Source organism: Rhamphochromis sp. 'chilingali' (genome assembly GCF_963969265.1).
Source record: "Rhamphochromis sp. 'chilingali' genome assembly, chromosome: 5".
NCBI lineage: Eukaryota > Metazoa > Chordata > Actinopteri > Cichliformes > Cichlidae > Rhamphochromis > Rhamphochromis sp. 'chilingali'.
Genome location: NC_137932.1, coordinates 36793632 through 36817275, shown reverse-complemented (window position 1 = coordinate 36817275; position 23644 = coordinate 36793632). Strand labels below are relative to the sequence as shown.

Sequence of the window (23644 nt, the reverse complement as noted above, 5' to 3'; positions counted from 1 at the left end):
AGCCTCCTGAAACATTGATACAAGACGGGATGGATTCACGGTTAGGTGCTTTTTAGGCCAAATTTGGACCATTCTCCTCTGACCTCTGACAGCAACAGAAAGGCATTTTCACCCAGAGATCTGCTTCTCACTGGTTGTTTTCCCTTTTCAGACTATCCTCTGTAAACCCCACAGATGGCTGAGTGGGAAAATTCCCAGTAGATCAACAGTTTCTGAAATATTCAGACCAGGCTGTGTAGCACCAACAGCCACGCAATCTTCAAAGTCACCAAAATCATTCATCCTCTGATTCTCTGTTTGAACTTCAACAGGTTGTCTTGACCATATCTACCTGCCTTTGCAACATGTAATTGGCTGATTAGATAGTTAGGCTAATAAGCAGTTGAGCCATACCTAATAAAGTGGCCAGTGAGTGTACATTCACATCTGAGGAAATACATTGCCTAAATATGTTCATAGTATATTTATGCTTGGTCCTGATTTGCTGCAAAATAAATCGCAGCAAATACCCATAGTCTGTTTGTAATTGATGAGACTATGGGTATTTATCAGAGGGAATATTCAGTAGGTGAGTGCAATTAAAATAAATTTGACTTTGATTAAAGTAATTTCCACATTTCCTTCATTAAGGGACATCTCGATGAACAACTCCAGTGTCAGCACACTTGCTATATTATCTAAAATCCCAAACAGAATACTTCCTAGTGCTACATGTGTCATCAGTCTCTCAGTCAACGTCTAAAAATTGAGGTAATATATTTTTTGTCATTAATTTAAGTCTAATAAACCCGTGTTCAGCATCTGTACAGATGATCTGCTCAGCTGGGAAACAGTAGCAGTAACACTTGTGGTGCACAAACATAGAGCATGAAATACAACAGTCCTGGGAGTGAATCCTATGTTATGTAGAAAGATGTTTCGGCATGTTGCTGGACTTTCGCCATTTGAAATGATCATGTTACAGAGCTTATAACTACTTCTGTTGTCATCTCCTTTTTTATGGCAACACTAGTTCTAACACATGTTTGACGTTGTTGCTTTGCAGTCGGTGTGCACTGTCAGCACATGCAGGCGTTAGCAGAGGAATTGATAAGTTCAGACACATATGATGCTTTGCAAAATTTGGACCTTGTTCCCAAGTGTTGTCTGCATCTGTGAACGCCACCACAGTTTCTCTCAATCCAGCTAAAGCATGGCTATTTCAAACTAACTTAACGTATCACAGAAAACACCAAAAATTTACAATTACTGTTGCTACGGTGTCCCTATTAGCTATTTTGAAAGCTTAAAGTTTGATCTTTAAAACCATGAACATATCTTTATACATATGATTTCCTGATTAATTTTGAAATGCGTTCCCAAAGTGTTCCCAAATTCGAAAAATCCAGAAAAGAAGTAAATAAAACACATTTTCATTTGCAGTAAGGACACTGGGCATAGAGATATGATTTTAAGCTCTCAGTCAGTTGGTGTAATGTGAAAGGCCTGCATCACTGGGAGGTCAGAGGTCAGGGTTAGTAACATAATAACGAGCAGATGTGTTACTTGCAGTCGCCATGGCAACAAGAGACCTGTTTTGTTGGCTGGTTGATTTTGAAAAAGAAAAAGACTTCTCTCAGCACATGAATATGTCTCAATAAGCCAACCACAGACACACACAGAGAAATGTCACCCGGTTAGAACTGCAAGGTCAGAGGCAGGCGAACAAGCTGGACTGATTTCTCAATAAGACAGCAGTCATTGATTTTGTGGCAGGCCGTAAACGCAGAGGCGCTGTGGCTATTATCACGTCGTCTCTCTTCTGGCTCACCGCAGCGCATTGTAAAACACCATACTGCTGACTGTCTGCGGCGGTATAATGTGGAAATAATACCCAATCAACGTTGTTATAGGCTGCGAGCACACGAGGACGAGGCAGGTTTGAGCCGCTGCCAAGTATTGATGGCAGCTCCAGTGTGGCAGTAATGCCAGTCAAGAGCTCCATTAAGGCTGTTAAGCTTTTGTAAACAGTTGCCAATGTGTGAGTACTGTTTAAAGTTCTCTACAAACACATGGGCACATTCTGCCTGACAGCAACTCGCTCGGTTGTGCAGAGCGGAGTTTAAAGCGTTATGCAAGCGTTTGTTGAGAAACTTATTGCTCTTAAATTAAAAATACAAAAATACTTGAGCAAAGGCACAATAAACCGACAAACGTCTTCCTAACTTCCCCGCGTGCAGTTCTGCAGAGAAGCTGCGTTATTTTGTCTTGTTTTGTTTTCCTGCCAGTGCATCAATAGGTCTTGTATCACCTACAGTTGGTCAGTAAAAGCCCTGTGGTATTGCAGAGCTGTATCTTTGCAGCCTCAGGCTCTACCGAGCACATATTCTACGTGTGTGTGTGGATAGCAGCAGGGGATCTGCATGCAGCGGAGCTCCAGCTTTCTGGCTTATTTGCAGAGCTTAAAGATGAGATGGAAGAGGAGACGGCGAAGCCGGCGAGATAAAATAAATGAACAATGATAAACAGACAGAGCTGTAACTGGGATAATAGTTTTAAGGAACTGAGAAATAATTAGGAAGAATATTTCATTGTATTTAAGGGTTTTAATACTCAGTGAGAATAAAACCCCAACCCAGATAAACTCCTGTATTTTATTGGCATTAATTAGCTTCTAGAAGGATTTTCTTTTATTATTACAATAATATCCAGTTTGAAATGAGTTGAAACACGACTGCACAGTAAATGTATGTCAGAAACAGTCCATATGTATTCGTGTTTCTCTCAGCGTGATCACAGCAGGCTACAGAAGCTGTTACCATCCTCTGATGGCCTGCAAACATTTGTTTCTTTTCCTCTTCGTCTCCTTCACTCTATGCATGTCGAGTCAGAAATGCCAGCTACCAATATTTTAAACCCCTGTCTTGACATTAAAAGCAGCTGAAAAGTGAATGCATTACTGTGTGTCGTTCAGTGGGTAAGGACAGGTGCTTCAAGGGAAACCCGTGCAGGTACCTTCAGATGCATAGAGACATGAATAAGTCAAGTGGGGAGTACAACTGAGAGAGAAAGAGAGGCATTATAGAGCTAAGGAAGCAAATGGACTGAGGCTGGGATAAATAAGTAAACAGTGTAGATGTACTTAAGACAAACAGTGGTGCGGAGCCGTCATGAGGAAAGCTCTCAGGAAAGCAATTTAATATTTACAGTTTCTGGGATTCCACCGATTATCAAGCCGGGATTCTCTCAGGACCCTGAAAAGTTTATAAGTTGCTGTTTATGTGTTTAAAAAAACAACACGCACGTGCATTATATTGTATGAGTGCCTGCTGAGCTGGGCATCACAAACTGAATGTTCTCTTTTATGATGACAGTGGAAAAATATGTGCTGCGTTTATTCTTCTTTTATATTTACTCTTAATGTTTCTTTGTTGCTAAGCTCGCCTTGCTGTTGTTTCCATGGACTGTCCGTCAGTCTGTGTGGGCGGGACTTCTGAGCGCCTCTTAATCTGTTGGTACAGTTTGTCCGTGTGTTCGTCCTTCAGCTGGAGTCAGTGCTTCTGCCAATAACCTTGTGTAACTCCACACAAACAAGTGGCATGCAATGTCTGGAAAACAGTATATGCTTAGTTAAAATAACTGTGCTTAAGCCAGATTTGAAAGCCCTTGAAAGCATCATTTACTGTGATGTGCAGATTAATTCTTGTCTCGTCCCTCGGCCGCTTGCCTGTAACCTTCAACTTTCCCTCCGCATCTGCGAGCTGCACTTACAAGTTCTCTTGCTGGGTAGCACCAGTTTCCTACTACTGTGAAGGCTGTTTTTGTTAAAAGGAGACCAAAGTCACTTGTAAATGTCGAAGAAATTGTTTCACTGTGACACGCAGAGGAAATCCACAAGCAAAAAAAAAGATCCCTCGCCATGCCTCTGATAACTGCCTTTGCCTTCACTTTAAGAGGGTTTTTTTTTATCATATAATAACATTTTTCTCTCTCCTCTTCTTTCTCTTTTGCTGATGCATCGTGGGACGCACGCTCATCCATCTCAGCTTTCACAGGTGCGTGAAAACACAAGCACCAACCTACAACAAACACAGCAAAGATGACTGTTTTGTCGATGGAACTGCTGCTCGTAGACTTGGTGTTGCACGGACACTCGCGCTCAATAATTTATCTGGAGTCTGATCAAAGTCGACTTGAGAGCAAATTAAAGTTTCAGAACAAACCGAGCGTTTTCCGCGAAAGGGAAAACGATCTTTAAGTATGGCTACAACAACAACAACAACAACAAAGAGTGTAATCGACTCTGTATTTTTTCTTTTAATTTAAGTATTACAGAAAACTGAATTCATCACGCCTCCCCCATCATCAGGGGAAACATTTCATTGATTTCTTTTTTCTCCCCAACATCTCCTGAAAACAAATGCACAAATACATCCTTTAAAAACTGGAAGTTGTTTGAACTCTGGCTAATTAGTCCGTGTTCTTAGCGTCTCTGTTTTGTTTCCACTCAGTCTGTTAGCAAACAACACACCAAATTTAAAAAAAGGGGGAACCTGCTGTAAATGTGCAATCCCATTTATGACTTAAACATGATCTGTGCTATGAATTATTCAGCAATACACATAGTCGATTCGTTGGCTTTGGGGGTCCGGACTGGAGTTGTTTTAGCTTTGATTTTCCTCCTCTCTCATTCCTTCCTTTGGACACAGAGCTCATCCACATTGAGTCAGCTGTGTGTTTTATTTCCATATCCATCCATAAGCATAGACTCGGAGCTGCTGAGCTGTAGATAATAAACCGTTGTCCTCAGGGGAACAGAGTCAGGCTCACTCAAATTAATAATACAAGCTCTTTCTACAGTAAGTGCAGGGTTGCGATACTCCAGTGAGAGACTGGGCCGTTGACGAATTCAGGTTTGGGTTTCCATGCAGAAGAAGAAGAAAGAAAGAGGGCGACGGGTGGTATAGAAATGTGCCTGAGCTAATTCATCTGCATGCTTTTAAAAAGCAAGTGGAGCTGCCTTTTAGCCCACAGCCTCAGATTAACCAGAGTGGTTCCCAAAAATGTGTGACAGGAAGCATGAACCGTTTTCTGGGCAGCAGGGAATGTAAATATCAAAGCAGATTGGTTAGACGAGCCAAGTATAATGTCAGATTTTAGGTCTCTTTTTATGTTGCTCAGTTTGATTAAGCTAAATACTTGGGCTAAAATATGGGTATGGTGTTCAGCTTAACAAATATCTCAAATATTTGTGCTCAGATAATGTGTAAAGAAGCGGTGGGTTAATTTTATGAAGGCTCTTGTTATTTCAATAATTCATCTGTTATTTAGTTTTCAGAAAAAAACAAATAGTTTACATTGATGTCTTGGTATATTTCTGTAGCCTCCTATTAATAATTCCATCTTAAATTTAGTCCCTTGCTAACATCAAAGGAGGTTTGGAGGTCAGTTACTGGGTTTACAGTCCATTCTTCAATAATAACACTTAAGGTTGATTGAGGAACTTCTAGCATTTAGGAAACTCTTTAAAATGACCTGTTCTTTCATAAATGTTTGTTTTTTGCTTGATTTTATACGCCTTTGGCAATGGGGCTGAAAACACTTGATTCAAAGACAAAGAGACTGTGTGGATGATTATTTTTGGTTCATCGAGTGAATATTTATTCAAAAAAGGCAGTGACTAAAAATTAGGCTTGGCTTTCATATTTAAGGTGATAAATCTTATATATTTGACAGAATAAAAGTCTGAACATGAAATATTCCATGACATCTGCTGAGGAGGATCATGTGATGTGGAAGACAGCTGTTGAACAGCTGTTGGTGTTTGAAGTTGATTTTTATGTCTGTTATTTACTTTTATTATGACACAAGCTAGTCTGAAATTAACAGTTAATTTTCCCTAAACCCTAAACCAGCTTCCAAAATGAACGTTGAATCCCTCCAGTATGTAACCTGTGCTACCAGTTCGCCTCTTACCAGATGTGCGGTATGTGTCATTTCTCAACCAATGCACACACGGTGACACGATGCACATACTTTTTCTGTACACACACGGAAAGATGAGCCCTTGGAAGGAGCAGCTGTATCTTAGTCACTTCTTGTTGAATCAGAGTCCAATCAGATCTGTGATGCTGTATAAAAGCAGCTGGGCTCCACACATGGCTGCTCGCTTTGTGTAGAGCCTGTTTACAGAAGCCCAGATGGGACATATCAAGCACCGGTATGTTGAGCTCTGTCCTGTGTTGTTGCTACTGTGTTTGGTCTGTTGTGTCCCGATGACAGGTTTGGGTATAGGGATGTTAACGGAGGGGCCACCAGTTTAAACCTATGCTTTGAAGAAAGAGCAACAGAAATGTAGAATTATTGGCCTGCATTTGGCCATGCTGGTCTATCAAAGCATTCACTGTCATTTCTACCACACACTCAATATAACAATGCAGAATACTGGAAATGTACCCTGTTGAAGTGCTCTTGCCACTTAATCGTGCACTTTCTGCTTGAGCACTCTTGTTGTCTGATATGAAAACTGCAGCGCAGCTCCTGAGGATTTACGGCGTAATCGCAAACAAGGAAGAATCCCCTTTTTCCAATAACGCTTCCATGAAAGGTCCTGGTTTATCTAGCCTTTTTTCTTGTACTACACGAAACTGATGGTTTGACATCATGTCATCTCTTCAGTGTTCAGATCCTGTTTGTATTGTTATCCCCGTTGGTCCGTGCGCTGTCTGTTTTAGGAGCTGTCGGAGGACCGCCATTCACCGCCGCTGCTGACAGTCAACGGGCCCGGGGAGGAAAAGCTGTTTCGCAGCAAGAGTGCTGAAGTGGAGCTGACAGCAGAGAAAGAAAGGGTCAAGAAGATGTTGTCTGAAGGGTAATGACAGATTGTGTTTCTGCTCGAGTCACCGAAATGCTTAAAACTCCCTCAACAGATGCATATACAGACAGAAAGAAAGCCATAAAATGAAAATGTTTCAGTCTTTTCTGACATAGCAAAAATATATCATATTGCTATGTTTTTATATAAAAATAAAGCAATAAACTGTTCTAGATTATTTTATAGGTTTCAAACAGCCATGGGCTATCCCTGTCAGATGTGCATGTGGGAGTACTGAAACTTTTAGAAAGCATTCTCTTTAGCTTGCTACCTCAAGAAAACTTTTCTGTATCGCTTAGTCACAGTACAACTGTTTTCTTCACTGGAAATCCAAAAGTATCTTAAACAAATCTGTCACTCCCTCCTTTTACATACTGTACTAAGAATGGATAAAGTAATGCTTTAACTATAAGAAAACTCCCTGTTATTCACCAGTGACATCAGGTTTCTCCTCCTAAATGTATTCATATGCATGTTGCCAGATTTTGATCGTACTGAAGTACTGGATTATCTTTTGATTAAGCTCATCACTTGGATCCTCCATCTTTTGTTTCACGTACCCACTCGTACAATGCAGTGTCTAACCCCCAGCTTGGCTGCACGAGCATATGTAAGAACTCAAAGCACTGAGTAAAAAGTCCCCTGTATCCTGTCTGAGGCGGACTTACGAGCCATTAAATTGCAAAGCCTTTATAGAGTGCACGCCATTGTTAAGGCGTCACACTTCTCTGCTTTTTGCATTCAAAGAAACTGAACGCATGACTTCTTTGGCGCGTAGTGATGGTATCGTGGATGTATTCCACAGATGAGGAAAACCGTTAGTCATCCTGGAGGCAGAAGTGGCGCTCACTCTGCATCTGTATGCTCTCTTTTCAGATTAACATCATTAGTGAACATGCAGTGGAAACCGGAATGAATTGTGCCTTTTTAGTTCATATTTCACTTAACGTTCAGGTGATTTCTGCACTGTGGCATCGAGCTGCATCATGGGAAACGAGCACCGCTATGGCCAGCTTTCCTCGCTTTACTCCTGAGTGGCTGGAATCAGGTGTGTTTAGCCAATCAGAAGTTAAATGGGTCAAGCAGGTCAAGCAAATATGTGATTTTTATTTATTTTTTATTTATGTAATCCAAAATCACAGATGCCTCAAAGTGTTTACAATAAGAACACATAATTTTAAAATGAAACATGAGACTGAGTGCTAGCACAGTAGCAAGTGATGATATATATATATATAGTTCTGCGTGTGGGTACCACACATCTGGAATATTTCGTTTTGATTTATTCTAGGAACTAAAAATCAAGAAATACAGTTTTTATTTATGTATTTATTTTTTGAAAAGAGCGAATGGCCAAGGACTGAAAATGAACCCTCCTTACACATAAGCTCAAACATTGTAGCTAATTACCTAGAAAAGCAGCCGTGAGTCGGTCTGAGCTCTTTACAGGTGGACTCTCCCCTGGTCTGCAGTGTGGTATGTGTGCATATCTGTGCCTCTTCTGTAGCAGGCAGATTAAACACCATCACCTGAGGCCTAACCATAACGTTTGTGCTCTTTTTAATCTGTATGTGTGTCCATGACTTAAAACCACCCAGGCCTGAAAGGTGCTAAATTTTGCAGCTCGTAATCATCATCATCATCACAGCGGTCATTATTGATCCCTCAACCTTCCATCTGGGACCAGTGAAGCACTTCTCAGCTGCTTTACAGCCCATTATTCCAACAGTTTTATTTTATGATTGTTTTAGGCCAATGCAGGCCCTTCTCTCCCGTTGCTATGGTGAGGGGTATTATGGTTGCCAGTTTTAGTCGTTATGGTGGAGACTCTGCTTCCTAAAGAGGAAGCTCTCTGCTTTATTAAATATCCCCACTGAATTATGACCTTTACCGGCACACTGAATCTTTCCCACAACTTAATAAAGCAGAACAAATTACCGCTGTTGTTTTGGGTTTTTTAGTACCCTGTGGTACAATTTCCCACTGATGAAGGTGAGTGTTGCTCTGCTCTGTTGCAGATTTGGAACAAAATGATTCTAAAAAACCCAAGAAAAATTATCATGCCATAATAATTATTTTTGCATTTCTTGGTCCACTTTAATTCCTAAAAAATATTTGCTGAAGCTTTTTAAAGGCATAATAAAAAAAAGCTCACTGTAGTAGCACTTATCCAAAAAAGATATAAAGTCATCATAACGTTCATAATTTGCAGAACTCGTCTGTCTCCTTAAATTCATTAAATGTCAATAGACTTCCTCACACAGCTACTGCAGGATAATAGAAATGTTTCACTCTATTACCTCTGTATCTTCTGCTTTCTCCTTTCCAAGGTTTCGTTCCAACAGTGTCAAACATTATCTGTTTAAAGTAGCATCATTTAACAGTTGTGATTGGTTCATTCGATTGATTTGGTTCAGGTGAACAAAGAGAATCAGAGTACCAGTTCTTCAGGAGAATTAACGAAGTCTGTGTGTGGCGAACTTGTCCTCAGGTCTATGTGTGAGATCAACTTGGAAGCTGAACTCTTCACTCTTCAAGACAGCAATGCCAAGCTGGTGGCAGCACTGCAGGAAGCTAACAGCAGCGTGGAACAGTGGAAGAAGCAGCTGGCTGAATACCAGGAAGAGACCGATCGCCTCCGAGACCAGGTGACCTTATGTAGTGCACAGAGGAGTAATTACAGTAGGCTTAAGTTGAGTCTTTTTCAGTCAGTGTTTGAAGAAATTCACATTATACTTTGAAGATGACACTGAAGATGCTTTCACAGTCTTGGGAAAAACGATAGGGGCCTGATTGACTTGTTAATACAGAATTTTATTTGAAGTCACTTTATGAAACACGATAATGAGACGACCAATGAGACTTATTGATCTAAAAGAAAGTACAGTGCCATATCAAAGTCTTAAGCCACTCCTCGTTTGTTTATATTTCTCTAGGGAAATGGGAAGTAAATGCAGCAGTTCATGGAAATATGTCCAAACATACATGGAAATATAGTAAATGAGTAAATCACAACGTTAATGAGTTTGCACTTCTTAAGGAAGTCTTATCATTTCTGTAGTCTTCAGGACTAATTCTCCAGGCTTCTCGAAGGACATTCAAAGCTCTTCTTTGGATGTTGGCTGCCTCTTGCTCTGTTTCCTGTCAACATGATCCCACGCATATTCAACACAGCGTCAATACTGTTGAGATCCCGGCTCTGGGGAGGCTTTATAACTACACTAGCAGTGTGTTTGGGCTCTTTGTAGCTCTCCCCTGACCTCTTCTGTACATATTAATGATGATTTGAACCAAAGCTCTCACATTTGGATTCGTCACTCCTGTTGCCACTGATTTTTTTCAGTTCATTTCTTGTGTATTTTGGGACATCTTAGCATTTCTCCCAATTTTCCTTCCTTAAGAACAGCTTCTTCACCTTCCAATAAGACCACAGCGGACTTGTTTTTTTAGGCTGGACTGAAAAGCCAATGTCCAAAAAACTTAAACACAGTAAGTGTCCTGTTTTATGCTCCTGCGCTGTATGCTACACTGTGTGATTTACAGTAAGCACTATGGGGGACTTGTAAACTGAATATGCAGCCCATTGTGCATTGTTGTTGTTGTTGATAACTGTTTAGAAATTATATTTATGGGTATGATGTTAACCTAAACTAGCACAAATGCATCTATCGAGTTTCTTCTATAAAACTTTGTTTTACTCATTTATACAAATGTGTCAGTATCACATTAAAATCCCTACAAGGCCTGCTCCAAACTGCAGATGCATTTTTCATCCAGCCCCCCCTCCCTGGGATATTTTCTGTTGACGGGCTCCCGTGATAGTCGCAGGGCCAGAATGCAGACATTTCATATTTAATTTAGGGAGAGGAAATTCTGCCCTTGGTCGAGCTTAACGACACAACTTTATTGCAACAGAATTAAATGCTGCTGCTGCAACCCAGTCTGCTCTATAACCTTTACAGTACTGCCTCTTTTCAGATTGCGTTTTTTTTATTATCTTCAATTCATCTATTTCTGAGTGCAGGTGAAAGTTACACACACACACACACACACACACACACACACACACACACACACACACACACACACACACACACACACACACTGTAGCAAAGTCAACCAGGTGGCTGGAAGTAGAGCAGGCCTCCAGGGTTTGGTAACAGGGTGGCAGGGTTTTGTTTGTTTTTTTCCTTTTTTTTCCTGGAGGGGGGTGAGGGTAGGACACCCTATACTGCCCACCTCCTCCCCCCTCTGTGCCCCAGTTAGTGGAAGAAGATAAATCACTGCAGGAGTAGAAGGAGAGAGGATGGCTGGCTTTCTCCTCCCTCGTCCCACTCTGAGCAGCTTCAGCCATGTTTGTGTTTGTCCACCACAGAGAGGCTGACAGCAATTTGTATGCATTTAAGGATATTTGAATGGTTCTTTTTTATAGTATATTTTTCCATTTTAGTGTATTTTGTTCTTCTGCCAATCTAGTTTGAGTTTCATTGGCACATACCATATAAATATTTAACAATTAATCAAATTAACTACACTGACAAGTTTATGTCAGCGCTCTATTGCTGTTGTAAGCAGATGCGTCTCGGTTATTTAAAACAGTTCAACTTTAGTGGGAATATTACAGATACCACAGTTCTTACAGGCTTTTTCTCATGCTACACTATTTGTGTGGAGTTCAGAGAGATGGAGCTACTGCCTCTGGGGACAATGGCTGTCACTCACAGACCAGGTTAAACCAAAGCCCCCATCCCCCATCCCCAGCCTGCATTGGTTTTTGTTAAGCTCGGCTTGGCTGGAGTAGCGTACCTTGGCATCTTTAAAATGCCACTTTGAAATTACCTGTTAAAATGCAGAGGACACGCTTAAAGGAGAGAAAATGAAAAGTCGTCCATTTCTGCAGCACCGGCATTAAAATAAACCAAAAGTAGAAGATCAAGGGCTTGCTTGAATCCCACGGCTATTTCTTTTTCTCAGATTTGTTTGAGCTCTGCTCTATTATGCATCGTAAATGGGACTCTAAAGCACAAACTGGTATTATTTAGGAACTTTCACACTGAAGCCATAATTTATCAAAAATCTCAACTACGTGGGGGACATCTTCCCACTTCTTATTTCCCATCAACCGTCAAACCCCAGATACATTTATTGTCATAGAACAGTAAAGAGTAAATAATCACATTTAAACAACTGGAACCAGAGATTTTCTTGCATGGTTGCACAAAATGTTAAATAAAATTACTGAGCTGATTGTTTCACTGGAAGAATTTTGTGTGATGCATTTCATTTTAAGGAATTATCAAATAGAAGCTGCAGTCTAGTCACATGTTTTAGTCCCCATTGGCACGCACTCGTTTAATTTAATACAATGCAAAGTGATTAAAATGGTCAAGTGATCTCGAGTAAAACGGTAACCTTTCGTTATTGCTCAAGTGTCTCGTTATCAAATGCTATTCCTTTAATCAAATGGGGAGCAAAATTAAATATGTTATCGTGACCTCTAGCCCTGTCACTGTTTGTGCCTCGGTCTGTCTGTTAAACTACAAAGGCCTAAAAGACGGCTGAATCTCATCGTGTTCAGACTTCAAATGCTGCACAGTTTGTCCTTGTTTCGTCAAACCGTCTGTCAAATCTTGACGGTCTTTGACTTTTTCATTAATATGCTAAACACATGGAAGTGGGTCAGATTGGGAAAATATCTTTCAAAAGGTCAAACCCCCTCAAACAGCTAAAAAAAAGTCTCCAAGGCGAGAGGCTTCAGTGCTGTGCCCATTGGCAGCAAAGCTTTTTTCCACAGAAGCATTTTAAGTGTGCGTGTGCGTGTGCGTGTGCGTGTGTGTGTGTGTGTGTGTGTGTGTGTGTGTGTGTGTGTGTGTGTGTGTGTGTGTGTGTGTGTGTGTGTGTGTGTGGTGGGGAGCAGAGTCAGGAGAGAGGCAATGAATAAAGAAAATGTCCTTGATTCATTTGTAAATTGCACAGCAGTGTGGTGCATGATAATTCTTCACTAAATGGACTTTTATTAGCTGTGAAAATCACTTCACTTGCTGTTTGTCTGCACATAGATGGACAGTAAAGTGTTTGTGCATAGACCGTGGTCATGTTGGTTTCCATTAATAGCATGAATTAATTCTGTGCATTGTGAAAATTATATCACACGTTAGGATTATACTTTGGATTCTTTGGTCTTTTTGTAAGGCTGATTCTTGTTTGTCATATCTGTGTACGAGAAAGATTATGTGAAAACATAATAACATGAAAACTGGACTGATTAGCTTCAAGACTAAATTAGATTTAGCTAAAACTAAATCAGACCGTCTCAGGAAATGAGATTGAAATTGCCTGGCTTCCATACTTCTGGTTTGCTGTCGATTTTCATCAGTCAGATTCAAAACTATGCTGGTTACAAATGAGACTTCTTTTTGCACAGTTTGATACATGCTCGATTACTGTTTACAGTATAATATTTCGCATCGCACTAGTTCTGCCTGAGTTACATTAAAAGCCTGAATCTGTGATCCCATGTTCCCGTCCATGCTTCTCTTTCGATTAGTGAAGCTAAACATGGAGTGACAGTCGCCGCTCCCTATTTCTGGATTTCTCTTCCAACATTTAAAAGGCCCCCGTCTTTTTAAGATTTGTGATATCTCTCAAAACTCACCTTGGATGGAAGCCTTTAGAAGGTGGATTTAGATGGTCTTGCTTTTCTTATCTTATAATGTTGTTTTTAATGTTATTCATTGTGTGTTTGTGTGTGTTCCAGGTGGCCGAGCTTGAAGCCCAGCTGGGGCGTCCTTCTGCTGGACAGCCTGGTAAAGAGGAGCTGAGCCGGTCACTGGAGGAGTTGGAAGCCCTGCTGCGAGCCAAAGACCAGGCAAGACACCAAATTTCCTCTCAGCAATGCACACTGTCCAAATCTATTTGCCACCTTAAAGGGAAGCTCGGTGTATACCACTAGCTTAATTTACAAGAGCATACATTATGTACTGCCAGCAGTCTTTTGGATGTGTGAGCCTGAATCTTCTTCTGATATTCAATTACGCCATAAAAACTCTGAAAGAGTAAGTGTCATTTTGAATATCTGTTCTCTAAATCATCTTGAACGCGTTAAATGAAATATTTTCTTGTACTTGTGTAAAAGGTAACTACTTGATAAAATGCTGCAGAGTTCGTGCAGACAACGACAGAAGAATGTGTTCACTGGCTTTTTTCATTTGTTGTCTGCTAAGATCTGGATTCAGCTTTGAGGCTCTGTCGTGTCTGTCGCTTTGATCACGCTGAAGAGTGCTTTGATAAAATGTCACAGTCTTACGGAACACGACCGAGCAACGCCGAGACTCGAGATGTAGATGTTCCGAACCGCCTCCTCCGTACTGAATGACAGATTTCTGATGGCATCTGTAACTTTTCTAAAACACACATCATCTTGTCAAACGGTGCATGTTTCTGTGGGTAAAGTCAATGTCCGCTAATGCACGCAGGACACGCTGAGCCAAGAAACGTTTCCTCAGGATAAATAAAAGCAAAATGCTCCTTTGAAAGCAGCCCGCTGCTCTCTGCCAGCTTCATTAACATAACCACATCTGTCCCGTCGTTTAAACACAGTCCACTTTTGGCAGCCGGATTCATGCAAGGTCACAGTGGCATGTTTCCCTCCCTCTTTCCCAAGAAGATGAAGGCGTCCCAAATCTTATCACTGACCCCCTTTATAAAATTAATGAGGAACGCTGCTTGTCCTCGGGACATTGAGGTACATGAATCGGAAAGATGGTGTTGTAATTATTTGGAGTTACTGTGTTTTCAGGAAATTCACAATCTACAGAGCAAGAAAACAGATGTTGGCGAGCTAGAAAGGGAGAGGGAGGAGGCCATGCAGAGACTCAAGGTAAGCTGCAGTTTTGTGACTGACTCATCAAATTGGACAACTTTGTCGTGCTGCACAAATAACACATTTGTGGAAAATGTCACACATTTTTATAGCTCAACGACTATCAGTTCTGAAGTTGCTGATTTTCTTCCTCACGCTGTAGTAAAATGAACATTTTAGGACTTGTTTACTCTTTGCTGTACAAAAGATTACATTTGATGATGTCACTTTTTAGGTTGGTAGAATATGCTTTTATATTTGTCAGTTTTCTGATGGCATGTTGGCTAATAAGTAACCGCTCGTTCTAGAAAGTCATCAGCAGATTAGTGTATAGTTAATATAATGGATCCCTATATTAGATTGCAAGTGTGACATCCGTCAACCTGATAAGCAATGAAAATGCTCACCAGGCTGACTGATGTGTGTCAAAGTCTTCAAAATGGAAAATTATTGGCGCCGCTAGCTGACCGGTTGTGATTTTCCACAACAACCAGACATAAAAGGGATTTTTTTTCTTTAACAAACTGTTAAAATACTTATGCATAACCTTTAGAGGTTAGTGCATGACACTGACCTAAAGCACTCTAGTCCTAAAAAGGGTTTATTTTTAGTTGGCAGTTTTCATGATCTGTTACATATAAATGTCCTTTTTGCTGTTACCCAAACCAGGGCATATGAATAATCAGGGACAGCTATAAAAGAGACCGTACAGTTCAGACAAGAGTAAGTGTGGCAAAGAATCTACAAAGGTGAACTGAGGGCTTCAAGGAGAAAACAAATTGGATTGAATTTCCTTCTTAATGCTTGAGATGAGACTTGATGCATATTGCATAGCTTTTATTAGGTCCTCTATCATTCTTACCGGGGGTGTCAGTTGTGAATTATCTGTATTCATATTTGACCTTTGCTGTCCTTGGATTTATTCCATAAAGTACTCATCTCTGCTTTTTCGCATACAGAATTACCCCATAAAACAGGAAACTGCAGATTTGAATTTGGATTATAAACAGTTTAAACTGAATTGCTCCGAGAGGAGTTTTTTAGCAAATTTTATAGCAGTCGGCAGCCGCAGTATCTCCCTGGAATACATCTGTTTTACAGCATATTTTCTGAAGTTTAAATGTATAGAAACACAATATAAAGGCATAAAGGCCTGTACTTTTTCTACTCGGTTAATTGTGATCTGGTTTTTCCCAAAACATAACTTGTCGATCTTGTCAACATATTCTGGCGAAACTAACATTTATGGCATTTTGTGGATAAGAATGTGGGCAAAGATGCACTTTTGGTAGCAATTACTGGGTTAAATGAAAAGAGAAAAATGAAAACCTGAATTAATAACCGTGCTTCTGCAGGATCTGGAGAGACGAAATGTGGAGCTGGAGGATCGCGTTCAAAGCTCAGAAAAAACCCTGGCCTCCAACCGGGAGGAGCAGGCGCACGCGGAGGTCGAGGTACGACGGATCATTGACGTTCTGGACATCAAAATCGGTGACCTGAACAACCTGAGAGAGAGTCTGGCAAAACTGGTCAGCAAGTAGCCACAGCAGGAGCTGGGGTGCATCTCCACAGTCTCGTTCCCTCCAGTTTAACTGATCTAACAGCAGAGACGGGATCAGAGCAACATGGAGGCAAACACACTATAGTTGAACTTTCTTTGTTTTTCACCATCAGTCCAGCATTGGAAACCTCTTAAAGGTGCTATGTGCAGAGCAAACCACCTGTGCTGTTTGCCATTCACACCATTCATATAAAAGTCCTGTTGCTGGTGCCATAAAAATGAGCACTTTTCAGACTTTTTTATCTCCTCATTCAGACATGAGTCAGATTTACATTATAGCTTCCCTCAGACGCACCCACAAAGTGATGCAATCTTTGCAATACATGGAGCATTGGAGAGTTTTAGTGACTTAAACACACTCTGCCAATGCTGAAACATTACTGAGTAAAAAGAGATCTTGTACTGAGCCTCCTGCATCGCCCTCCACATTGCATTCCTCAGATTACCTCGCGTCTTGGCGAGCCCTGTCCTCTTTTTCCCTCTGCTATGCTAAAGTGATCTGTAAATGTTACTCGGTCCACCCTAGTAGGATTGCAGTCGCAACATAGAAAAGTTACTGCAGTGTTCATTTGGATGTAAACCGATGCATTCAAATGCCGTGCGGTAAATGGAAAGAAGTGCATGTCCGAAAGTGGATTTTGTCAAAGTCTGACCTTGTGATTTTCAGTAGTAAAGAAGAGAGGTGAAGCATTTCATCCTAATGGTACATAACACCCTGGAGTTGATTACCGTAGAATTTTGCAAAGGCCGATATTGAAGGAAGATTTTTACCTGACAGGGAAAGTAGGAAGTCTGAAACCCTCGAACCATGAAACTGCAGCGCTGTAAGAGCAAGGGTTTCATCAACCTTGGGAGAGCTGTGAAATCAAATATAATCTGCTTTTATATTTTATAGCTACATTAAACATAAACAACTTTTCATAAACCTCCATATTTGGGTCATAGAAACAAAGTGGCTTTCCATAAATGCTTATTTCAGTGCAGTTTTGGCAGAAGCGTTTTTGCTTTTTTCAGTTCTTAAATGTACGTATTTGTCATGTCTGCTTTTAAAAAGTGACGATCCTCTGCTGATACTGTGGAGATGCACCCGGTAAAAGTGTGAGCTGTGTAAGAGCTTCTGGAAGCAAAGGCCCTGAATAAACTCTGCTCCAGTTCACCATCATCAGCCTAGACTGGTCTGACACCAGCCCGAACATCTACAAACTCAGAGATGCAACAACCTGCTCCCATTCTGTCTCCTCCATCGCCAGCGTACAACTGTTTTTGTTCATGTTTTATAAGGACTGCTCTTTCTCACCACTTACTCTATTATTTATGTTCATCGATGAGTTACTCGCAGTTAGGATGGAGAAAACAGCCACAAATGTTGCAAAATTCAAGCTGCAGGAACTGAGTTTGTTATGGAGAGTAATATCAGCAGCTCTGGTCTGTACACGTGCCGTTTTCCCACCCGGACACTGAGATTGCACTTCACAACGTGTGTGCCAAGTTTTATTTTGTTTACATTTGTCCGTGTTCACAAAGTTATATAACAATTCTGCTTAATGTACTTTTTCCTTGTTGCTTAACACTATCAGTTACCATAATAGTAATAACCCTAGAGAGAGGCTCGGTGGAGCTGCAGAGTAGATCACTACAAGAGCCCTGCATGAGCTCTGCAGAAGCCCCATACCTGCCAAGAAATGTGAAGCTGTGTGTGTGTGTTTACTAATACTGGTTCAAAACCATTGATGTGAGGACATTTGGAACGACCCCAACAACTTTAAAGGGTACTTTAAAGGGACAGTTACCCCCAAAATGTACATGTTTTTGCTCTGGTGAGGGTGACGATTAGAAGCATCTATGCATTCTCTTGAACATAATGACCACAAACACAAACAATGCATTTGAAATCAAAGAAATAGCAGAACGTTTGACCCTGGTACTTTGGTGTGAGCAGGTTTGTGTAGGAGTTAGTTTCTTTCTGCCCAACTGCACTCACCAACCAAACGAAGATTGCAGCTAGTCAAGTTTACAACAGAGCTGAGGAGGCTGCTGTTAACGTTTACATGCTGTCACACTGTTATGAGTAGAAACTTCTCATTACAGGTAGATCCAGTGATACAGCTGATAGGCTTGGTTAAGTAGAAAGAATATAAATCTTACATCAATCTGCTCACAAGGTAAAACTGCCTTTTAGTTCCGTTATATTAACTAGCACATGCCTGTGCTGTAGGATTGTTTGCTGTGTTACAGGTGTGTAAAGTCTAAAATCAGGTCAGTTTAAAAGCCTGTCGCTAGTTGATTGCCAGGCAATCTATACTATATCATAAACAACTGAAACTTTTTGGATATAAATCAGATGCTATTGTTATGAAATAATAAGATTTGATGCTTTTATAAGGTGTTAAATGCTAAAAACAAACAAAAACAGGTTGTTTTAACCCATTACTAGGTGGCTGTCATGTGATATGGATAAGAACCTTCCTAGGATGTACCTGTGTGCCAACTTTAGGTGCTCAAGTATTGGTCGTGTAGGAGGAGCTGGAGGAAACAAATTTTGCATATGATAATAAAATCTGTGTATTATAGTAAGATGAGAAAGTAGATATGTCTACAGCTGAGGTCAAATAGATTTAGATGGATAAATAAAACTATTGATGTATCTTATTTTGAGGTGAAATGTCCCTTAAGGCTTTGCTAAGCACGAGTGTCCTCACATAAATGGTGAAACATGCGAGGATGTGTGCGTGTAACCTCGGACCGCTCCAGTTAAAAGCACAACTGCATAAGTTTTAGTAAATTGGTACTTAATTGACTTGTCTGTCAGTGCTGTATGAGAATTTCTGATGCACAATATCTATCGATCTTTGCTTCTTGCCCTGTAATGAGTTATTGATTCCTTCGTATGACAGTAATAGTCTAGGTACAAATAAGGTGCAGGTCTTTGCAGCTGGTGATGCAGTGACTGCCAGAATCGTAACATGTCAAATTGTGAAATGTGTTAATGTAATAAACTACAATATAATGTAATAGCATCCCGTTATTACCCCCTCTTACTTTCCTTGTTAGTGTTATAGCATGTTCAGCTGCCAGTGTGTATGATATACTGATTTAGGATTCTCTTAAGTTTTAGTGCAGATAATCAAAAGAATTGCTGCAGCAGTTCTAATTCTGAATGTACTAAATATGTTAATAATGACACATTTCTGCATTATATTGCTATTATCACATTAACACTTGGTATAAAGATTGATATTTCATCACTTTGACAAGTTACAAAAGGTCTGGGGGTTTCTAACATCAGCTGCTACATGCAACAATTAACAAATTAGCAATAAAAAAAATTCTAGCTTAATTGCCTGTTAATAGTTGATACACGCATTTTTTGTCATCGCTCCACCAGATTATGCGAATTTGCTACCAGCCTTTAGTAAGCATGAAGAAAACAGGCTAGCAGCTCCTCTCAATAAGCTCCACATGAATGACATCAGAAACACTTCAAACGGCCTTATTCCTGTTTGAGTGCTGCACAATGATACTGTGTTAACACAGGCGTAGTTCTTGTGTGCTGCGAGATTAAATACTTTTTCCTTTTAGAATAAGGATAATTAAGCATTTCACAACACGTGATTATGATACAAAATATAATCAGTGGTCTTAAAACAGACTAATGTGCAGTATTATTGTGTAGCTACATAACATGAAAGGAGTAATCCAACTCATATTTCAGGACCTGTTGAGTTAAATTGCACTTCTGTCTCCTTTTAGAGATTTGGTGTTTTATTATCATCATCATCTGTGGCTGCAATGATAAACCACGTTTTACTACTGCACTTTATGGTTCTGTTCAAATATGCCTGTCCTGAAGAGTTAATAATACACTTTGATACCCCTTATTGTAAAGTCTCACGATACATTTTGTGAAATGCAGATCACCAGATGTTTGAAGGATATATTTTTGAACTTGAGTGTGGATCCCTCAGAAAATACGGTGGAATAAGGACTTTTTAAAAAACCGTCTGTTGCCCGCTCTGAGAGATCGCAGTACCAAAGATGTCCAACAGAAGCCACAACTGGAATCGACAAACAGCCAATTTATGAGTGACACTGATCTTCATCTCATGTCAGCTTTTACCCATCATTCATTGCTTTCTGACACATTTAACCTTTCAGTATGACTAAATACCTCAGAATAGTTTAGTTCAGGTTAGTCTCATTGAAGTGTTGTGAAGTACAAGGTACGAAAACTGAATCTGAGGAGAGCAGGTGCTTGTATGGGATTTGTATATAAATGTTTTAAACATTAAAACTGTCATGCAAAGTCACTGCTGTGGTTCTTGTGTGATGAAAACCCCCCAAAAACCTGGTGTTAATCCTCACATTTCCACTTTTTTTATTTATGAAATAGTTCAAGTTCACTATTCCCTTCATGTTGCTTGGGTTAGAACAGTAATCAGTGAGAAAGCTTGTATTTAATCATCAGCCAGATAAAACCTGCACACTAACTTCTAAATCACTACACCAGCTGCGTATTTTGTTGCCCAACATTGATGTCAATTGACACCTTTTGTTGTAAACTACACAAAATTATCATCATCTAGTTTTGGAACAGATCTTAAGTTTAATCCTAAACCAGATCCAAGAAGCAGGTTTCATGAGTATCCCAGGACTTAATTGGAAGCTCTTGTTAAATCCCAATAGTCAATTACACCAGCTTCACCTTACTGCAGTTAATCTGGTTACTTTTTCCTGGCTGTTAATTTAGCCAGCACAGCCTTATGGTCACTTTTCAAGTGAATTTAACAAACACACACCTTTACATGTTCATTAAATAACACAAATCAGACAAGCAGCAGTTTTTTTTCTACATTTATTTTAACACAAAATAGCACAAAGTGCCAATTTAGTTGTAAATGTTTACTTCAGCTTCTTCTTGGGACGAAGGTTGTTGGTGTGTCCGCACTTCTTCTTGCGGCAGTTGACAGCACGGGGGTGCAGACGGGCATAGCACCTGCAAAACAAAAAGGTCAGCGTACCAATTTAAAAACATTCAGGGTTTAGAAATGAAAAAGATCCTGAGAAAACCCACTTCAGCCAAAAACTAAGGTCAGCTGTTCCCAACTGCCATTTCAGGTGACACTAAAGCACTGTGCAACCAAACCAAAGTAATTCTATCTACCTGATTATTTCTCAATTCAAATATATACAAAGACCTCCAAATGTAGTTTATAAGGTCCTCTACCAACACTGAATTATATATTTAAAATGTATATCAACAGAAATAAGAGCAGGCCTGAGGATAATCAAATTTTCATACTTAGGACTGGACTTACTTGCGGCAGATCATCTTGTCGCAGTTGTATTTCTGGGCCAGTTGCCTGAGTGAGGGCTCAATGATGCCACCACGCAGACGCAGAACCAGATGGAGAGTAGACTCTGGTGAACAGTAAATACATCATGTTAATGTCAAATTTATATTTAAACAGAAAGCCTACTCTACCAGGAAAACTGATGCACACCTTGGTTATTTAAAAGTCAATCAAAAATCATTTAACACAGAAATAATGACACCATACCATAGCTACATATCCAAAATGGTGTTATATACAAACTACTGGCAACTGCAGCAAAGTGCATTTGTGATATAAAGCAAATTTAATGAGTACTTTCTCATAACGCTTATATAATAGGCAGCTTGTCTACTGTGTGCTACTGCCAATTTCAGAAACAACACAGCCGTTACCTTTTTGGATGTTGTAGTCGGACAGTGTGCGGCCATCCTCCAGCTGTTTGCCAGCAAAGATCAGACGCTGCTGATCAGGGGGAATTCCTGTAAACACAACACTAGTCAACCAATCTGCACTTTAACATGAACATTAACTACAACAGAATCTAAAGCTAAATCACTTCACAGGTTGCTCCAAACAAGTCCATCTATGTCACCTTTGTGGTCTAATGTGTGATTTTGAGTGCAAACCTATTTCAACTTGTACCCTAAACCATAACAGTCTTAAAGGCAAAGAACCCACGTTTCTAATTCAAAACCACAGCCACTAGAGTTCTGGACACTAAATATCTACCAATTCGCAGTTTCATGTATTAAAATGTAGAGTCTGGCACACTCGAATTGTCCCTTTTTAAGGTGTAGACCAATTACATCTTGAGCAGCCAAATATTTTTCAAGAAGTCACAAACGTCACTTTAGACGAGTTAGCTCACCTTCCTTGTCCTGGATCTTTGCCTTGACATTTTCAATAGTGTCACTGGGCTCCACCTCAAGGGTGATGGTCTTCCCCGTCAACGTCTTCACGAAGATCTGCATGTTTGCAGGCTGTTCACAGAAAAATGACGTTAGCTTTACTTTTAGCCGTGTAGCTACTTAGCTCGCTGACTGATCACAGTAAAAACCGAATCGCCTGCGAGATGAATAAAAAAGCTAGATCATAAAAGATTTCGGAACTTTTATCCTAATAAATAAAGTCTTTTCATCATTTTGCCGACTGTCGGCGCTTTTGGTAAGTTAGCATTACATTAGCAAGCGCTAGCAGAAGAGGCTCGTTGCAGGCCTTGCCACATGCTTATCGTCAGCGCGGAATTTAATCACAATTATGTCAATTTTATTCGTTGAAACTAATGTAAGACTACATCAAACATACATGCTGTCATTAAAGGATGAAAGCGATATTGTTTTACTCAACTTCAAACATTTATTATAATCTTAAAAACGTTAAATATTGCTGAACAAAACGTTCTACCCACCCGGCCGCTAGCTGAGCCTCAACGAAAAGAGAGCGGAAGAGGCTGACGCTGAAATACGTCACTTCCTAATTTGCTGTCTCTTTGAGAATAAAATGTGATTTGAAGTCAAAGTGTTTACATTTTTAAAACTTTATTTTTTCATTATGAAAACATCTTAGATATTTCCCCTTTCATTTAGCTGTAATAATCAGATCTGTACACCACGGAGGCTTATAAACAGACAACTGGAGCGAGCAGTGTAATTCGCTCTGACACTTCATACAAATCAGTTAATTAAATAATACCGGCATAAAATAAGCGAATATAACGATTGACAGAGTGCCGACTCTCATTGTGAATTATATGAGCCTGTGAAGATTCAGAGTGGTCAAAAATGAACTTTGACGGACACCTGCTGTTGAAGAACTGGAAGTGACTGCGATCACCGACAACCCGTATGAATGAAACAAAAAGAGGCTGCTTTTTCAAATGTATGCATTTCCATATCTAACTTGAATTTTGTGTCTTATCAAAGCTTTTTAAATATATTCTGTATTTTAATTGAGCTCTCGTTATTTAAAATGCTCCCTAAAGCCTATGTTCCACTGTAATGTTGAAATGATCATGCTGTATTGCAAAAGGACATTTT

At 40.0% G+C, this 23644-nt stretch overlaps 2 protein-coding genes across 2 annotated transcripts in view; one reads left to right on the top strand and one right to left on the bottom strand.

Moving 5' to 3' along the window:
• Positions 1–20582, top strand: part of LOC308397261 (homer protein homolog 3-like) — a 56415-nt gene extending 35833 nt beyond the window's left edge. Inside the window, exons 5-9 of the mRNA XM_080883089.1 lie at positions 6714–6850; positions 9345–9501; positions 13611–13721; positions 14652–14732; positions 16070–20582. Of these exons, the coding sequence (XP_080739215.1) occupies positions 6714–6850; positions 9345–9501; positions 13611–13721; positions 14652–14732; positions 16070–16255 (672 nt within the window). The 3' untranslated portion in view covers positions 16256–20582. The remainder of the gene's footprint in view (positions 1–6713; positions 6851–9344; positions 9502–13610; positions 13722–14651; positions 14733–16069) is intronic.
• Positions 20583–21111: 529 nt separating this feature from the next.
• uba52 (ubiquitin A-52 residue ribosomal protein fusion product 1) lies at positions 21112–23062 on the bottom strand. The gene is made up of 5 exons (XM_080883088.1): positions 23017–23062; positions 22477–22588; positions 22001–22087; positions 21591–21693; positions 21112–21268 (listed from the first exon to the last, which is right to left on the bottom strand). The coding sequence occupies exons 2-5, from the start codon at positions 22577–22579 to the stop codon at positions 21175–21177; spliced, it is 387 nt and encodes a 128-aa protein (XP_080739214.1). The 5' UTR covers positions 22580–22588; positions 23017–23062; the 3' UTR covers positions 21112–21174.
• Positions 23063–23644: the final 582 nt, after the last annotated feature.

Excerpts from the sequence above, each read along its gene's own strand:
- uba52 (XM_080883088.1), bottom strand. The coding sequence starts at position 22,579 with ATGCAGATCTTCGTGAAGACGTTGACGGGGAAGACCATCACCCTTGAG. Across the intron at positions 21,694-22,000 it reads CGACTACAACATCCAAAAAG|AGTCTACTCTCCATCTGGTT; the intron begins GTAACGGCTGTG and ends ACTGTTCACCAG. Across the intron at positions 21,269-21,590 it reads GACAAGATGATCTGCCGCAA|GTGCTATGCCCGTCTGCACC; the intron begins GTAAGTCCAGTC and ends TTTGTTTTGCAG.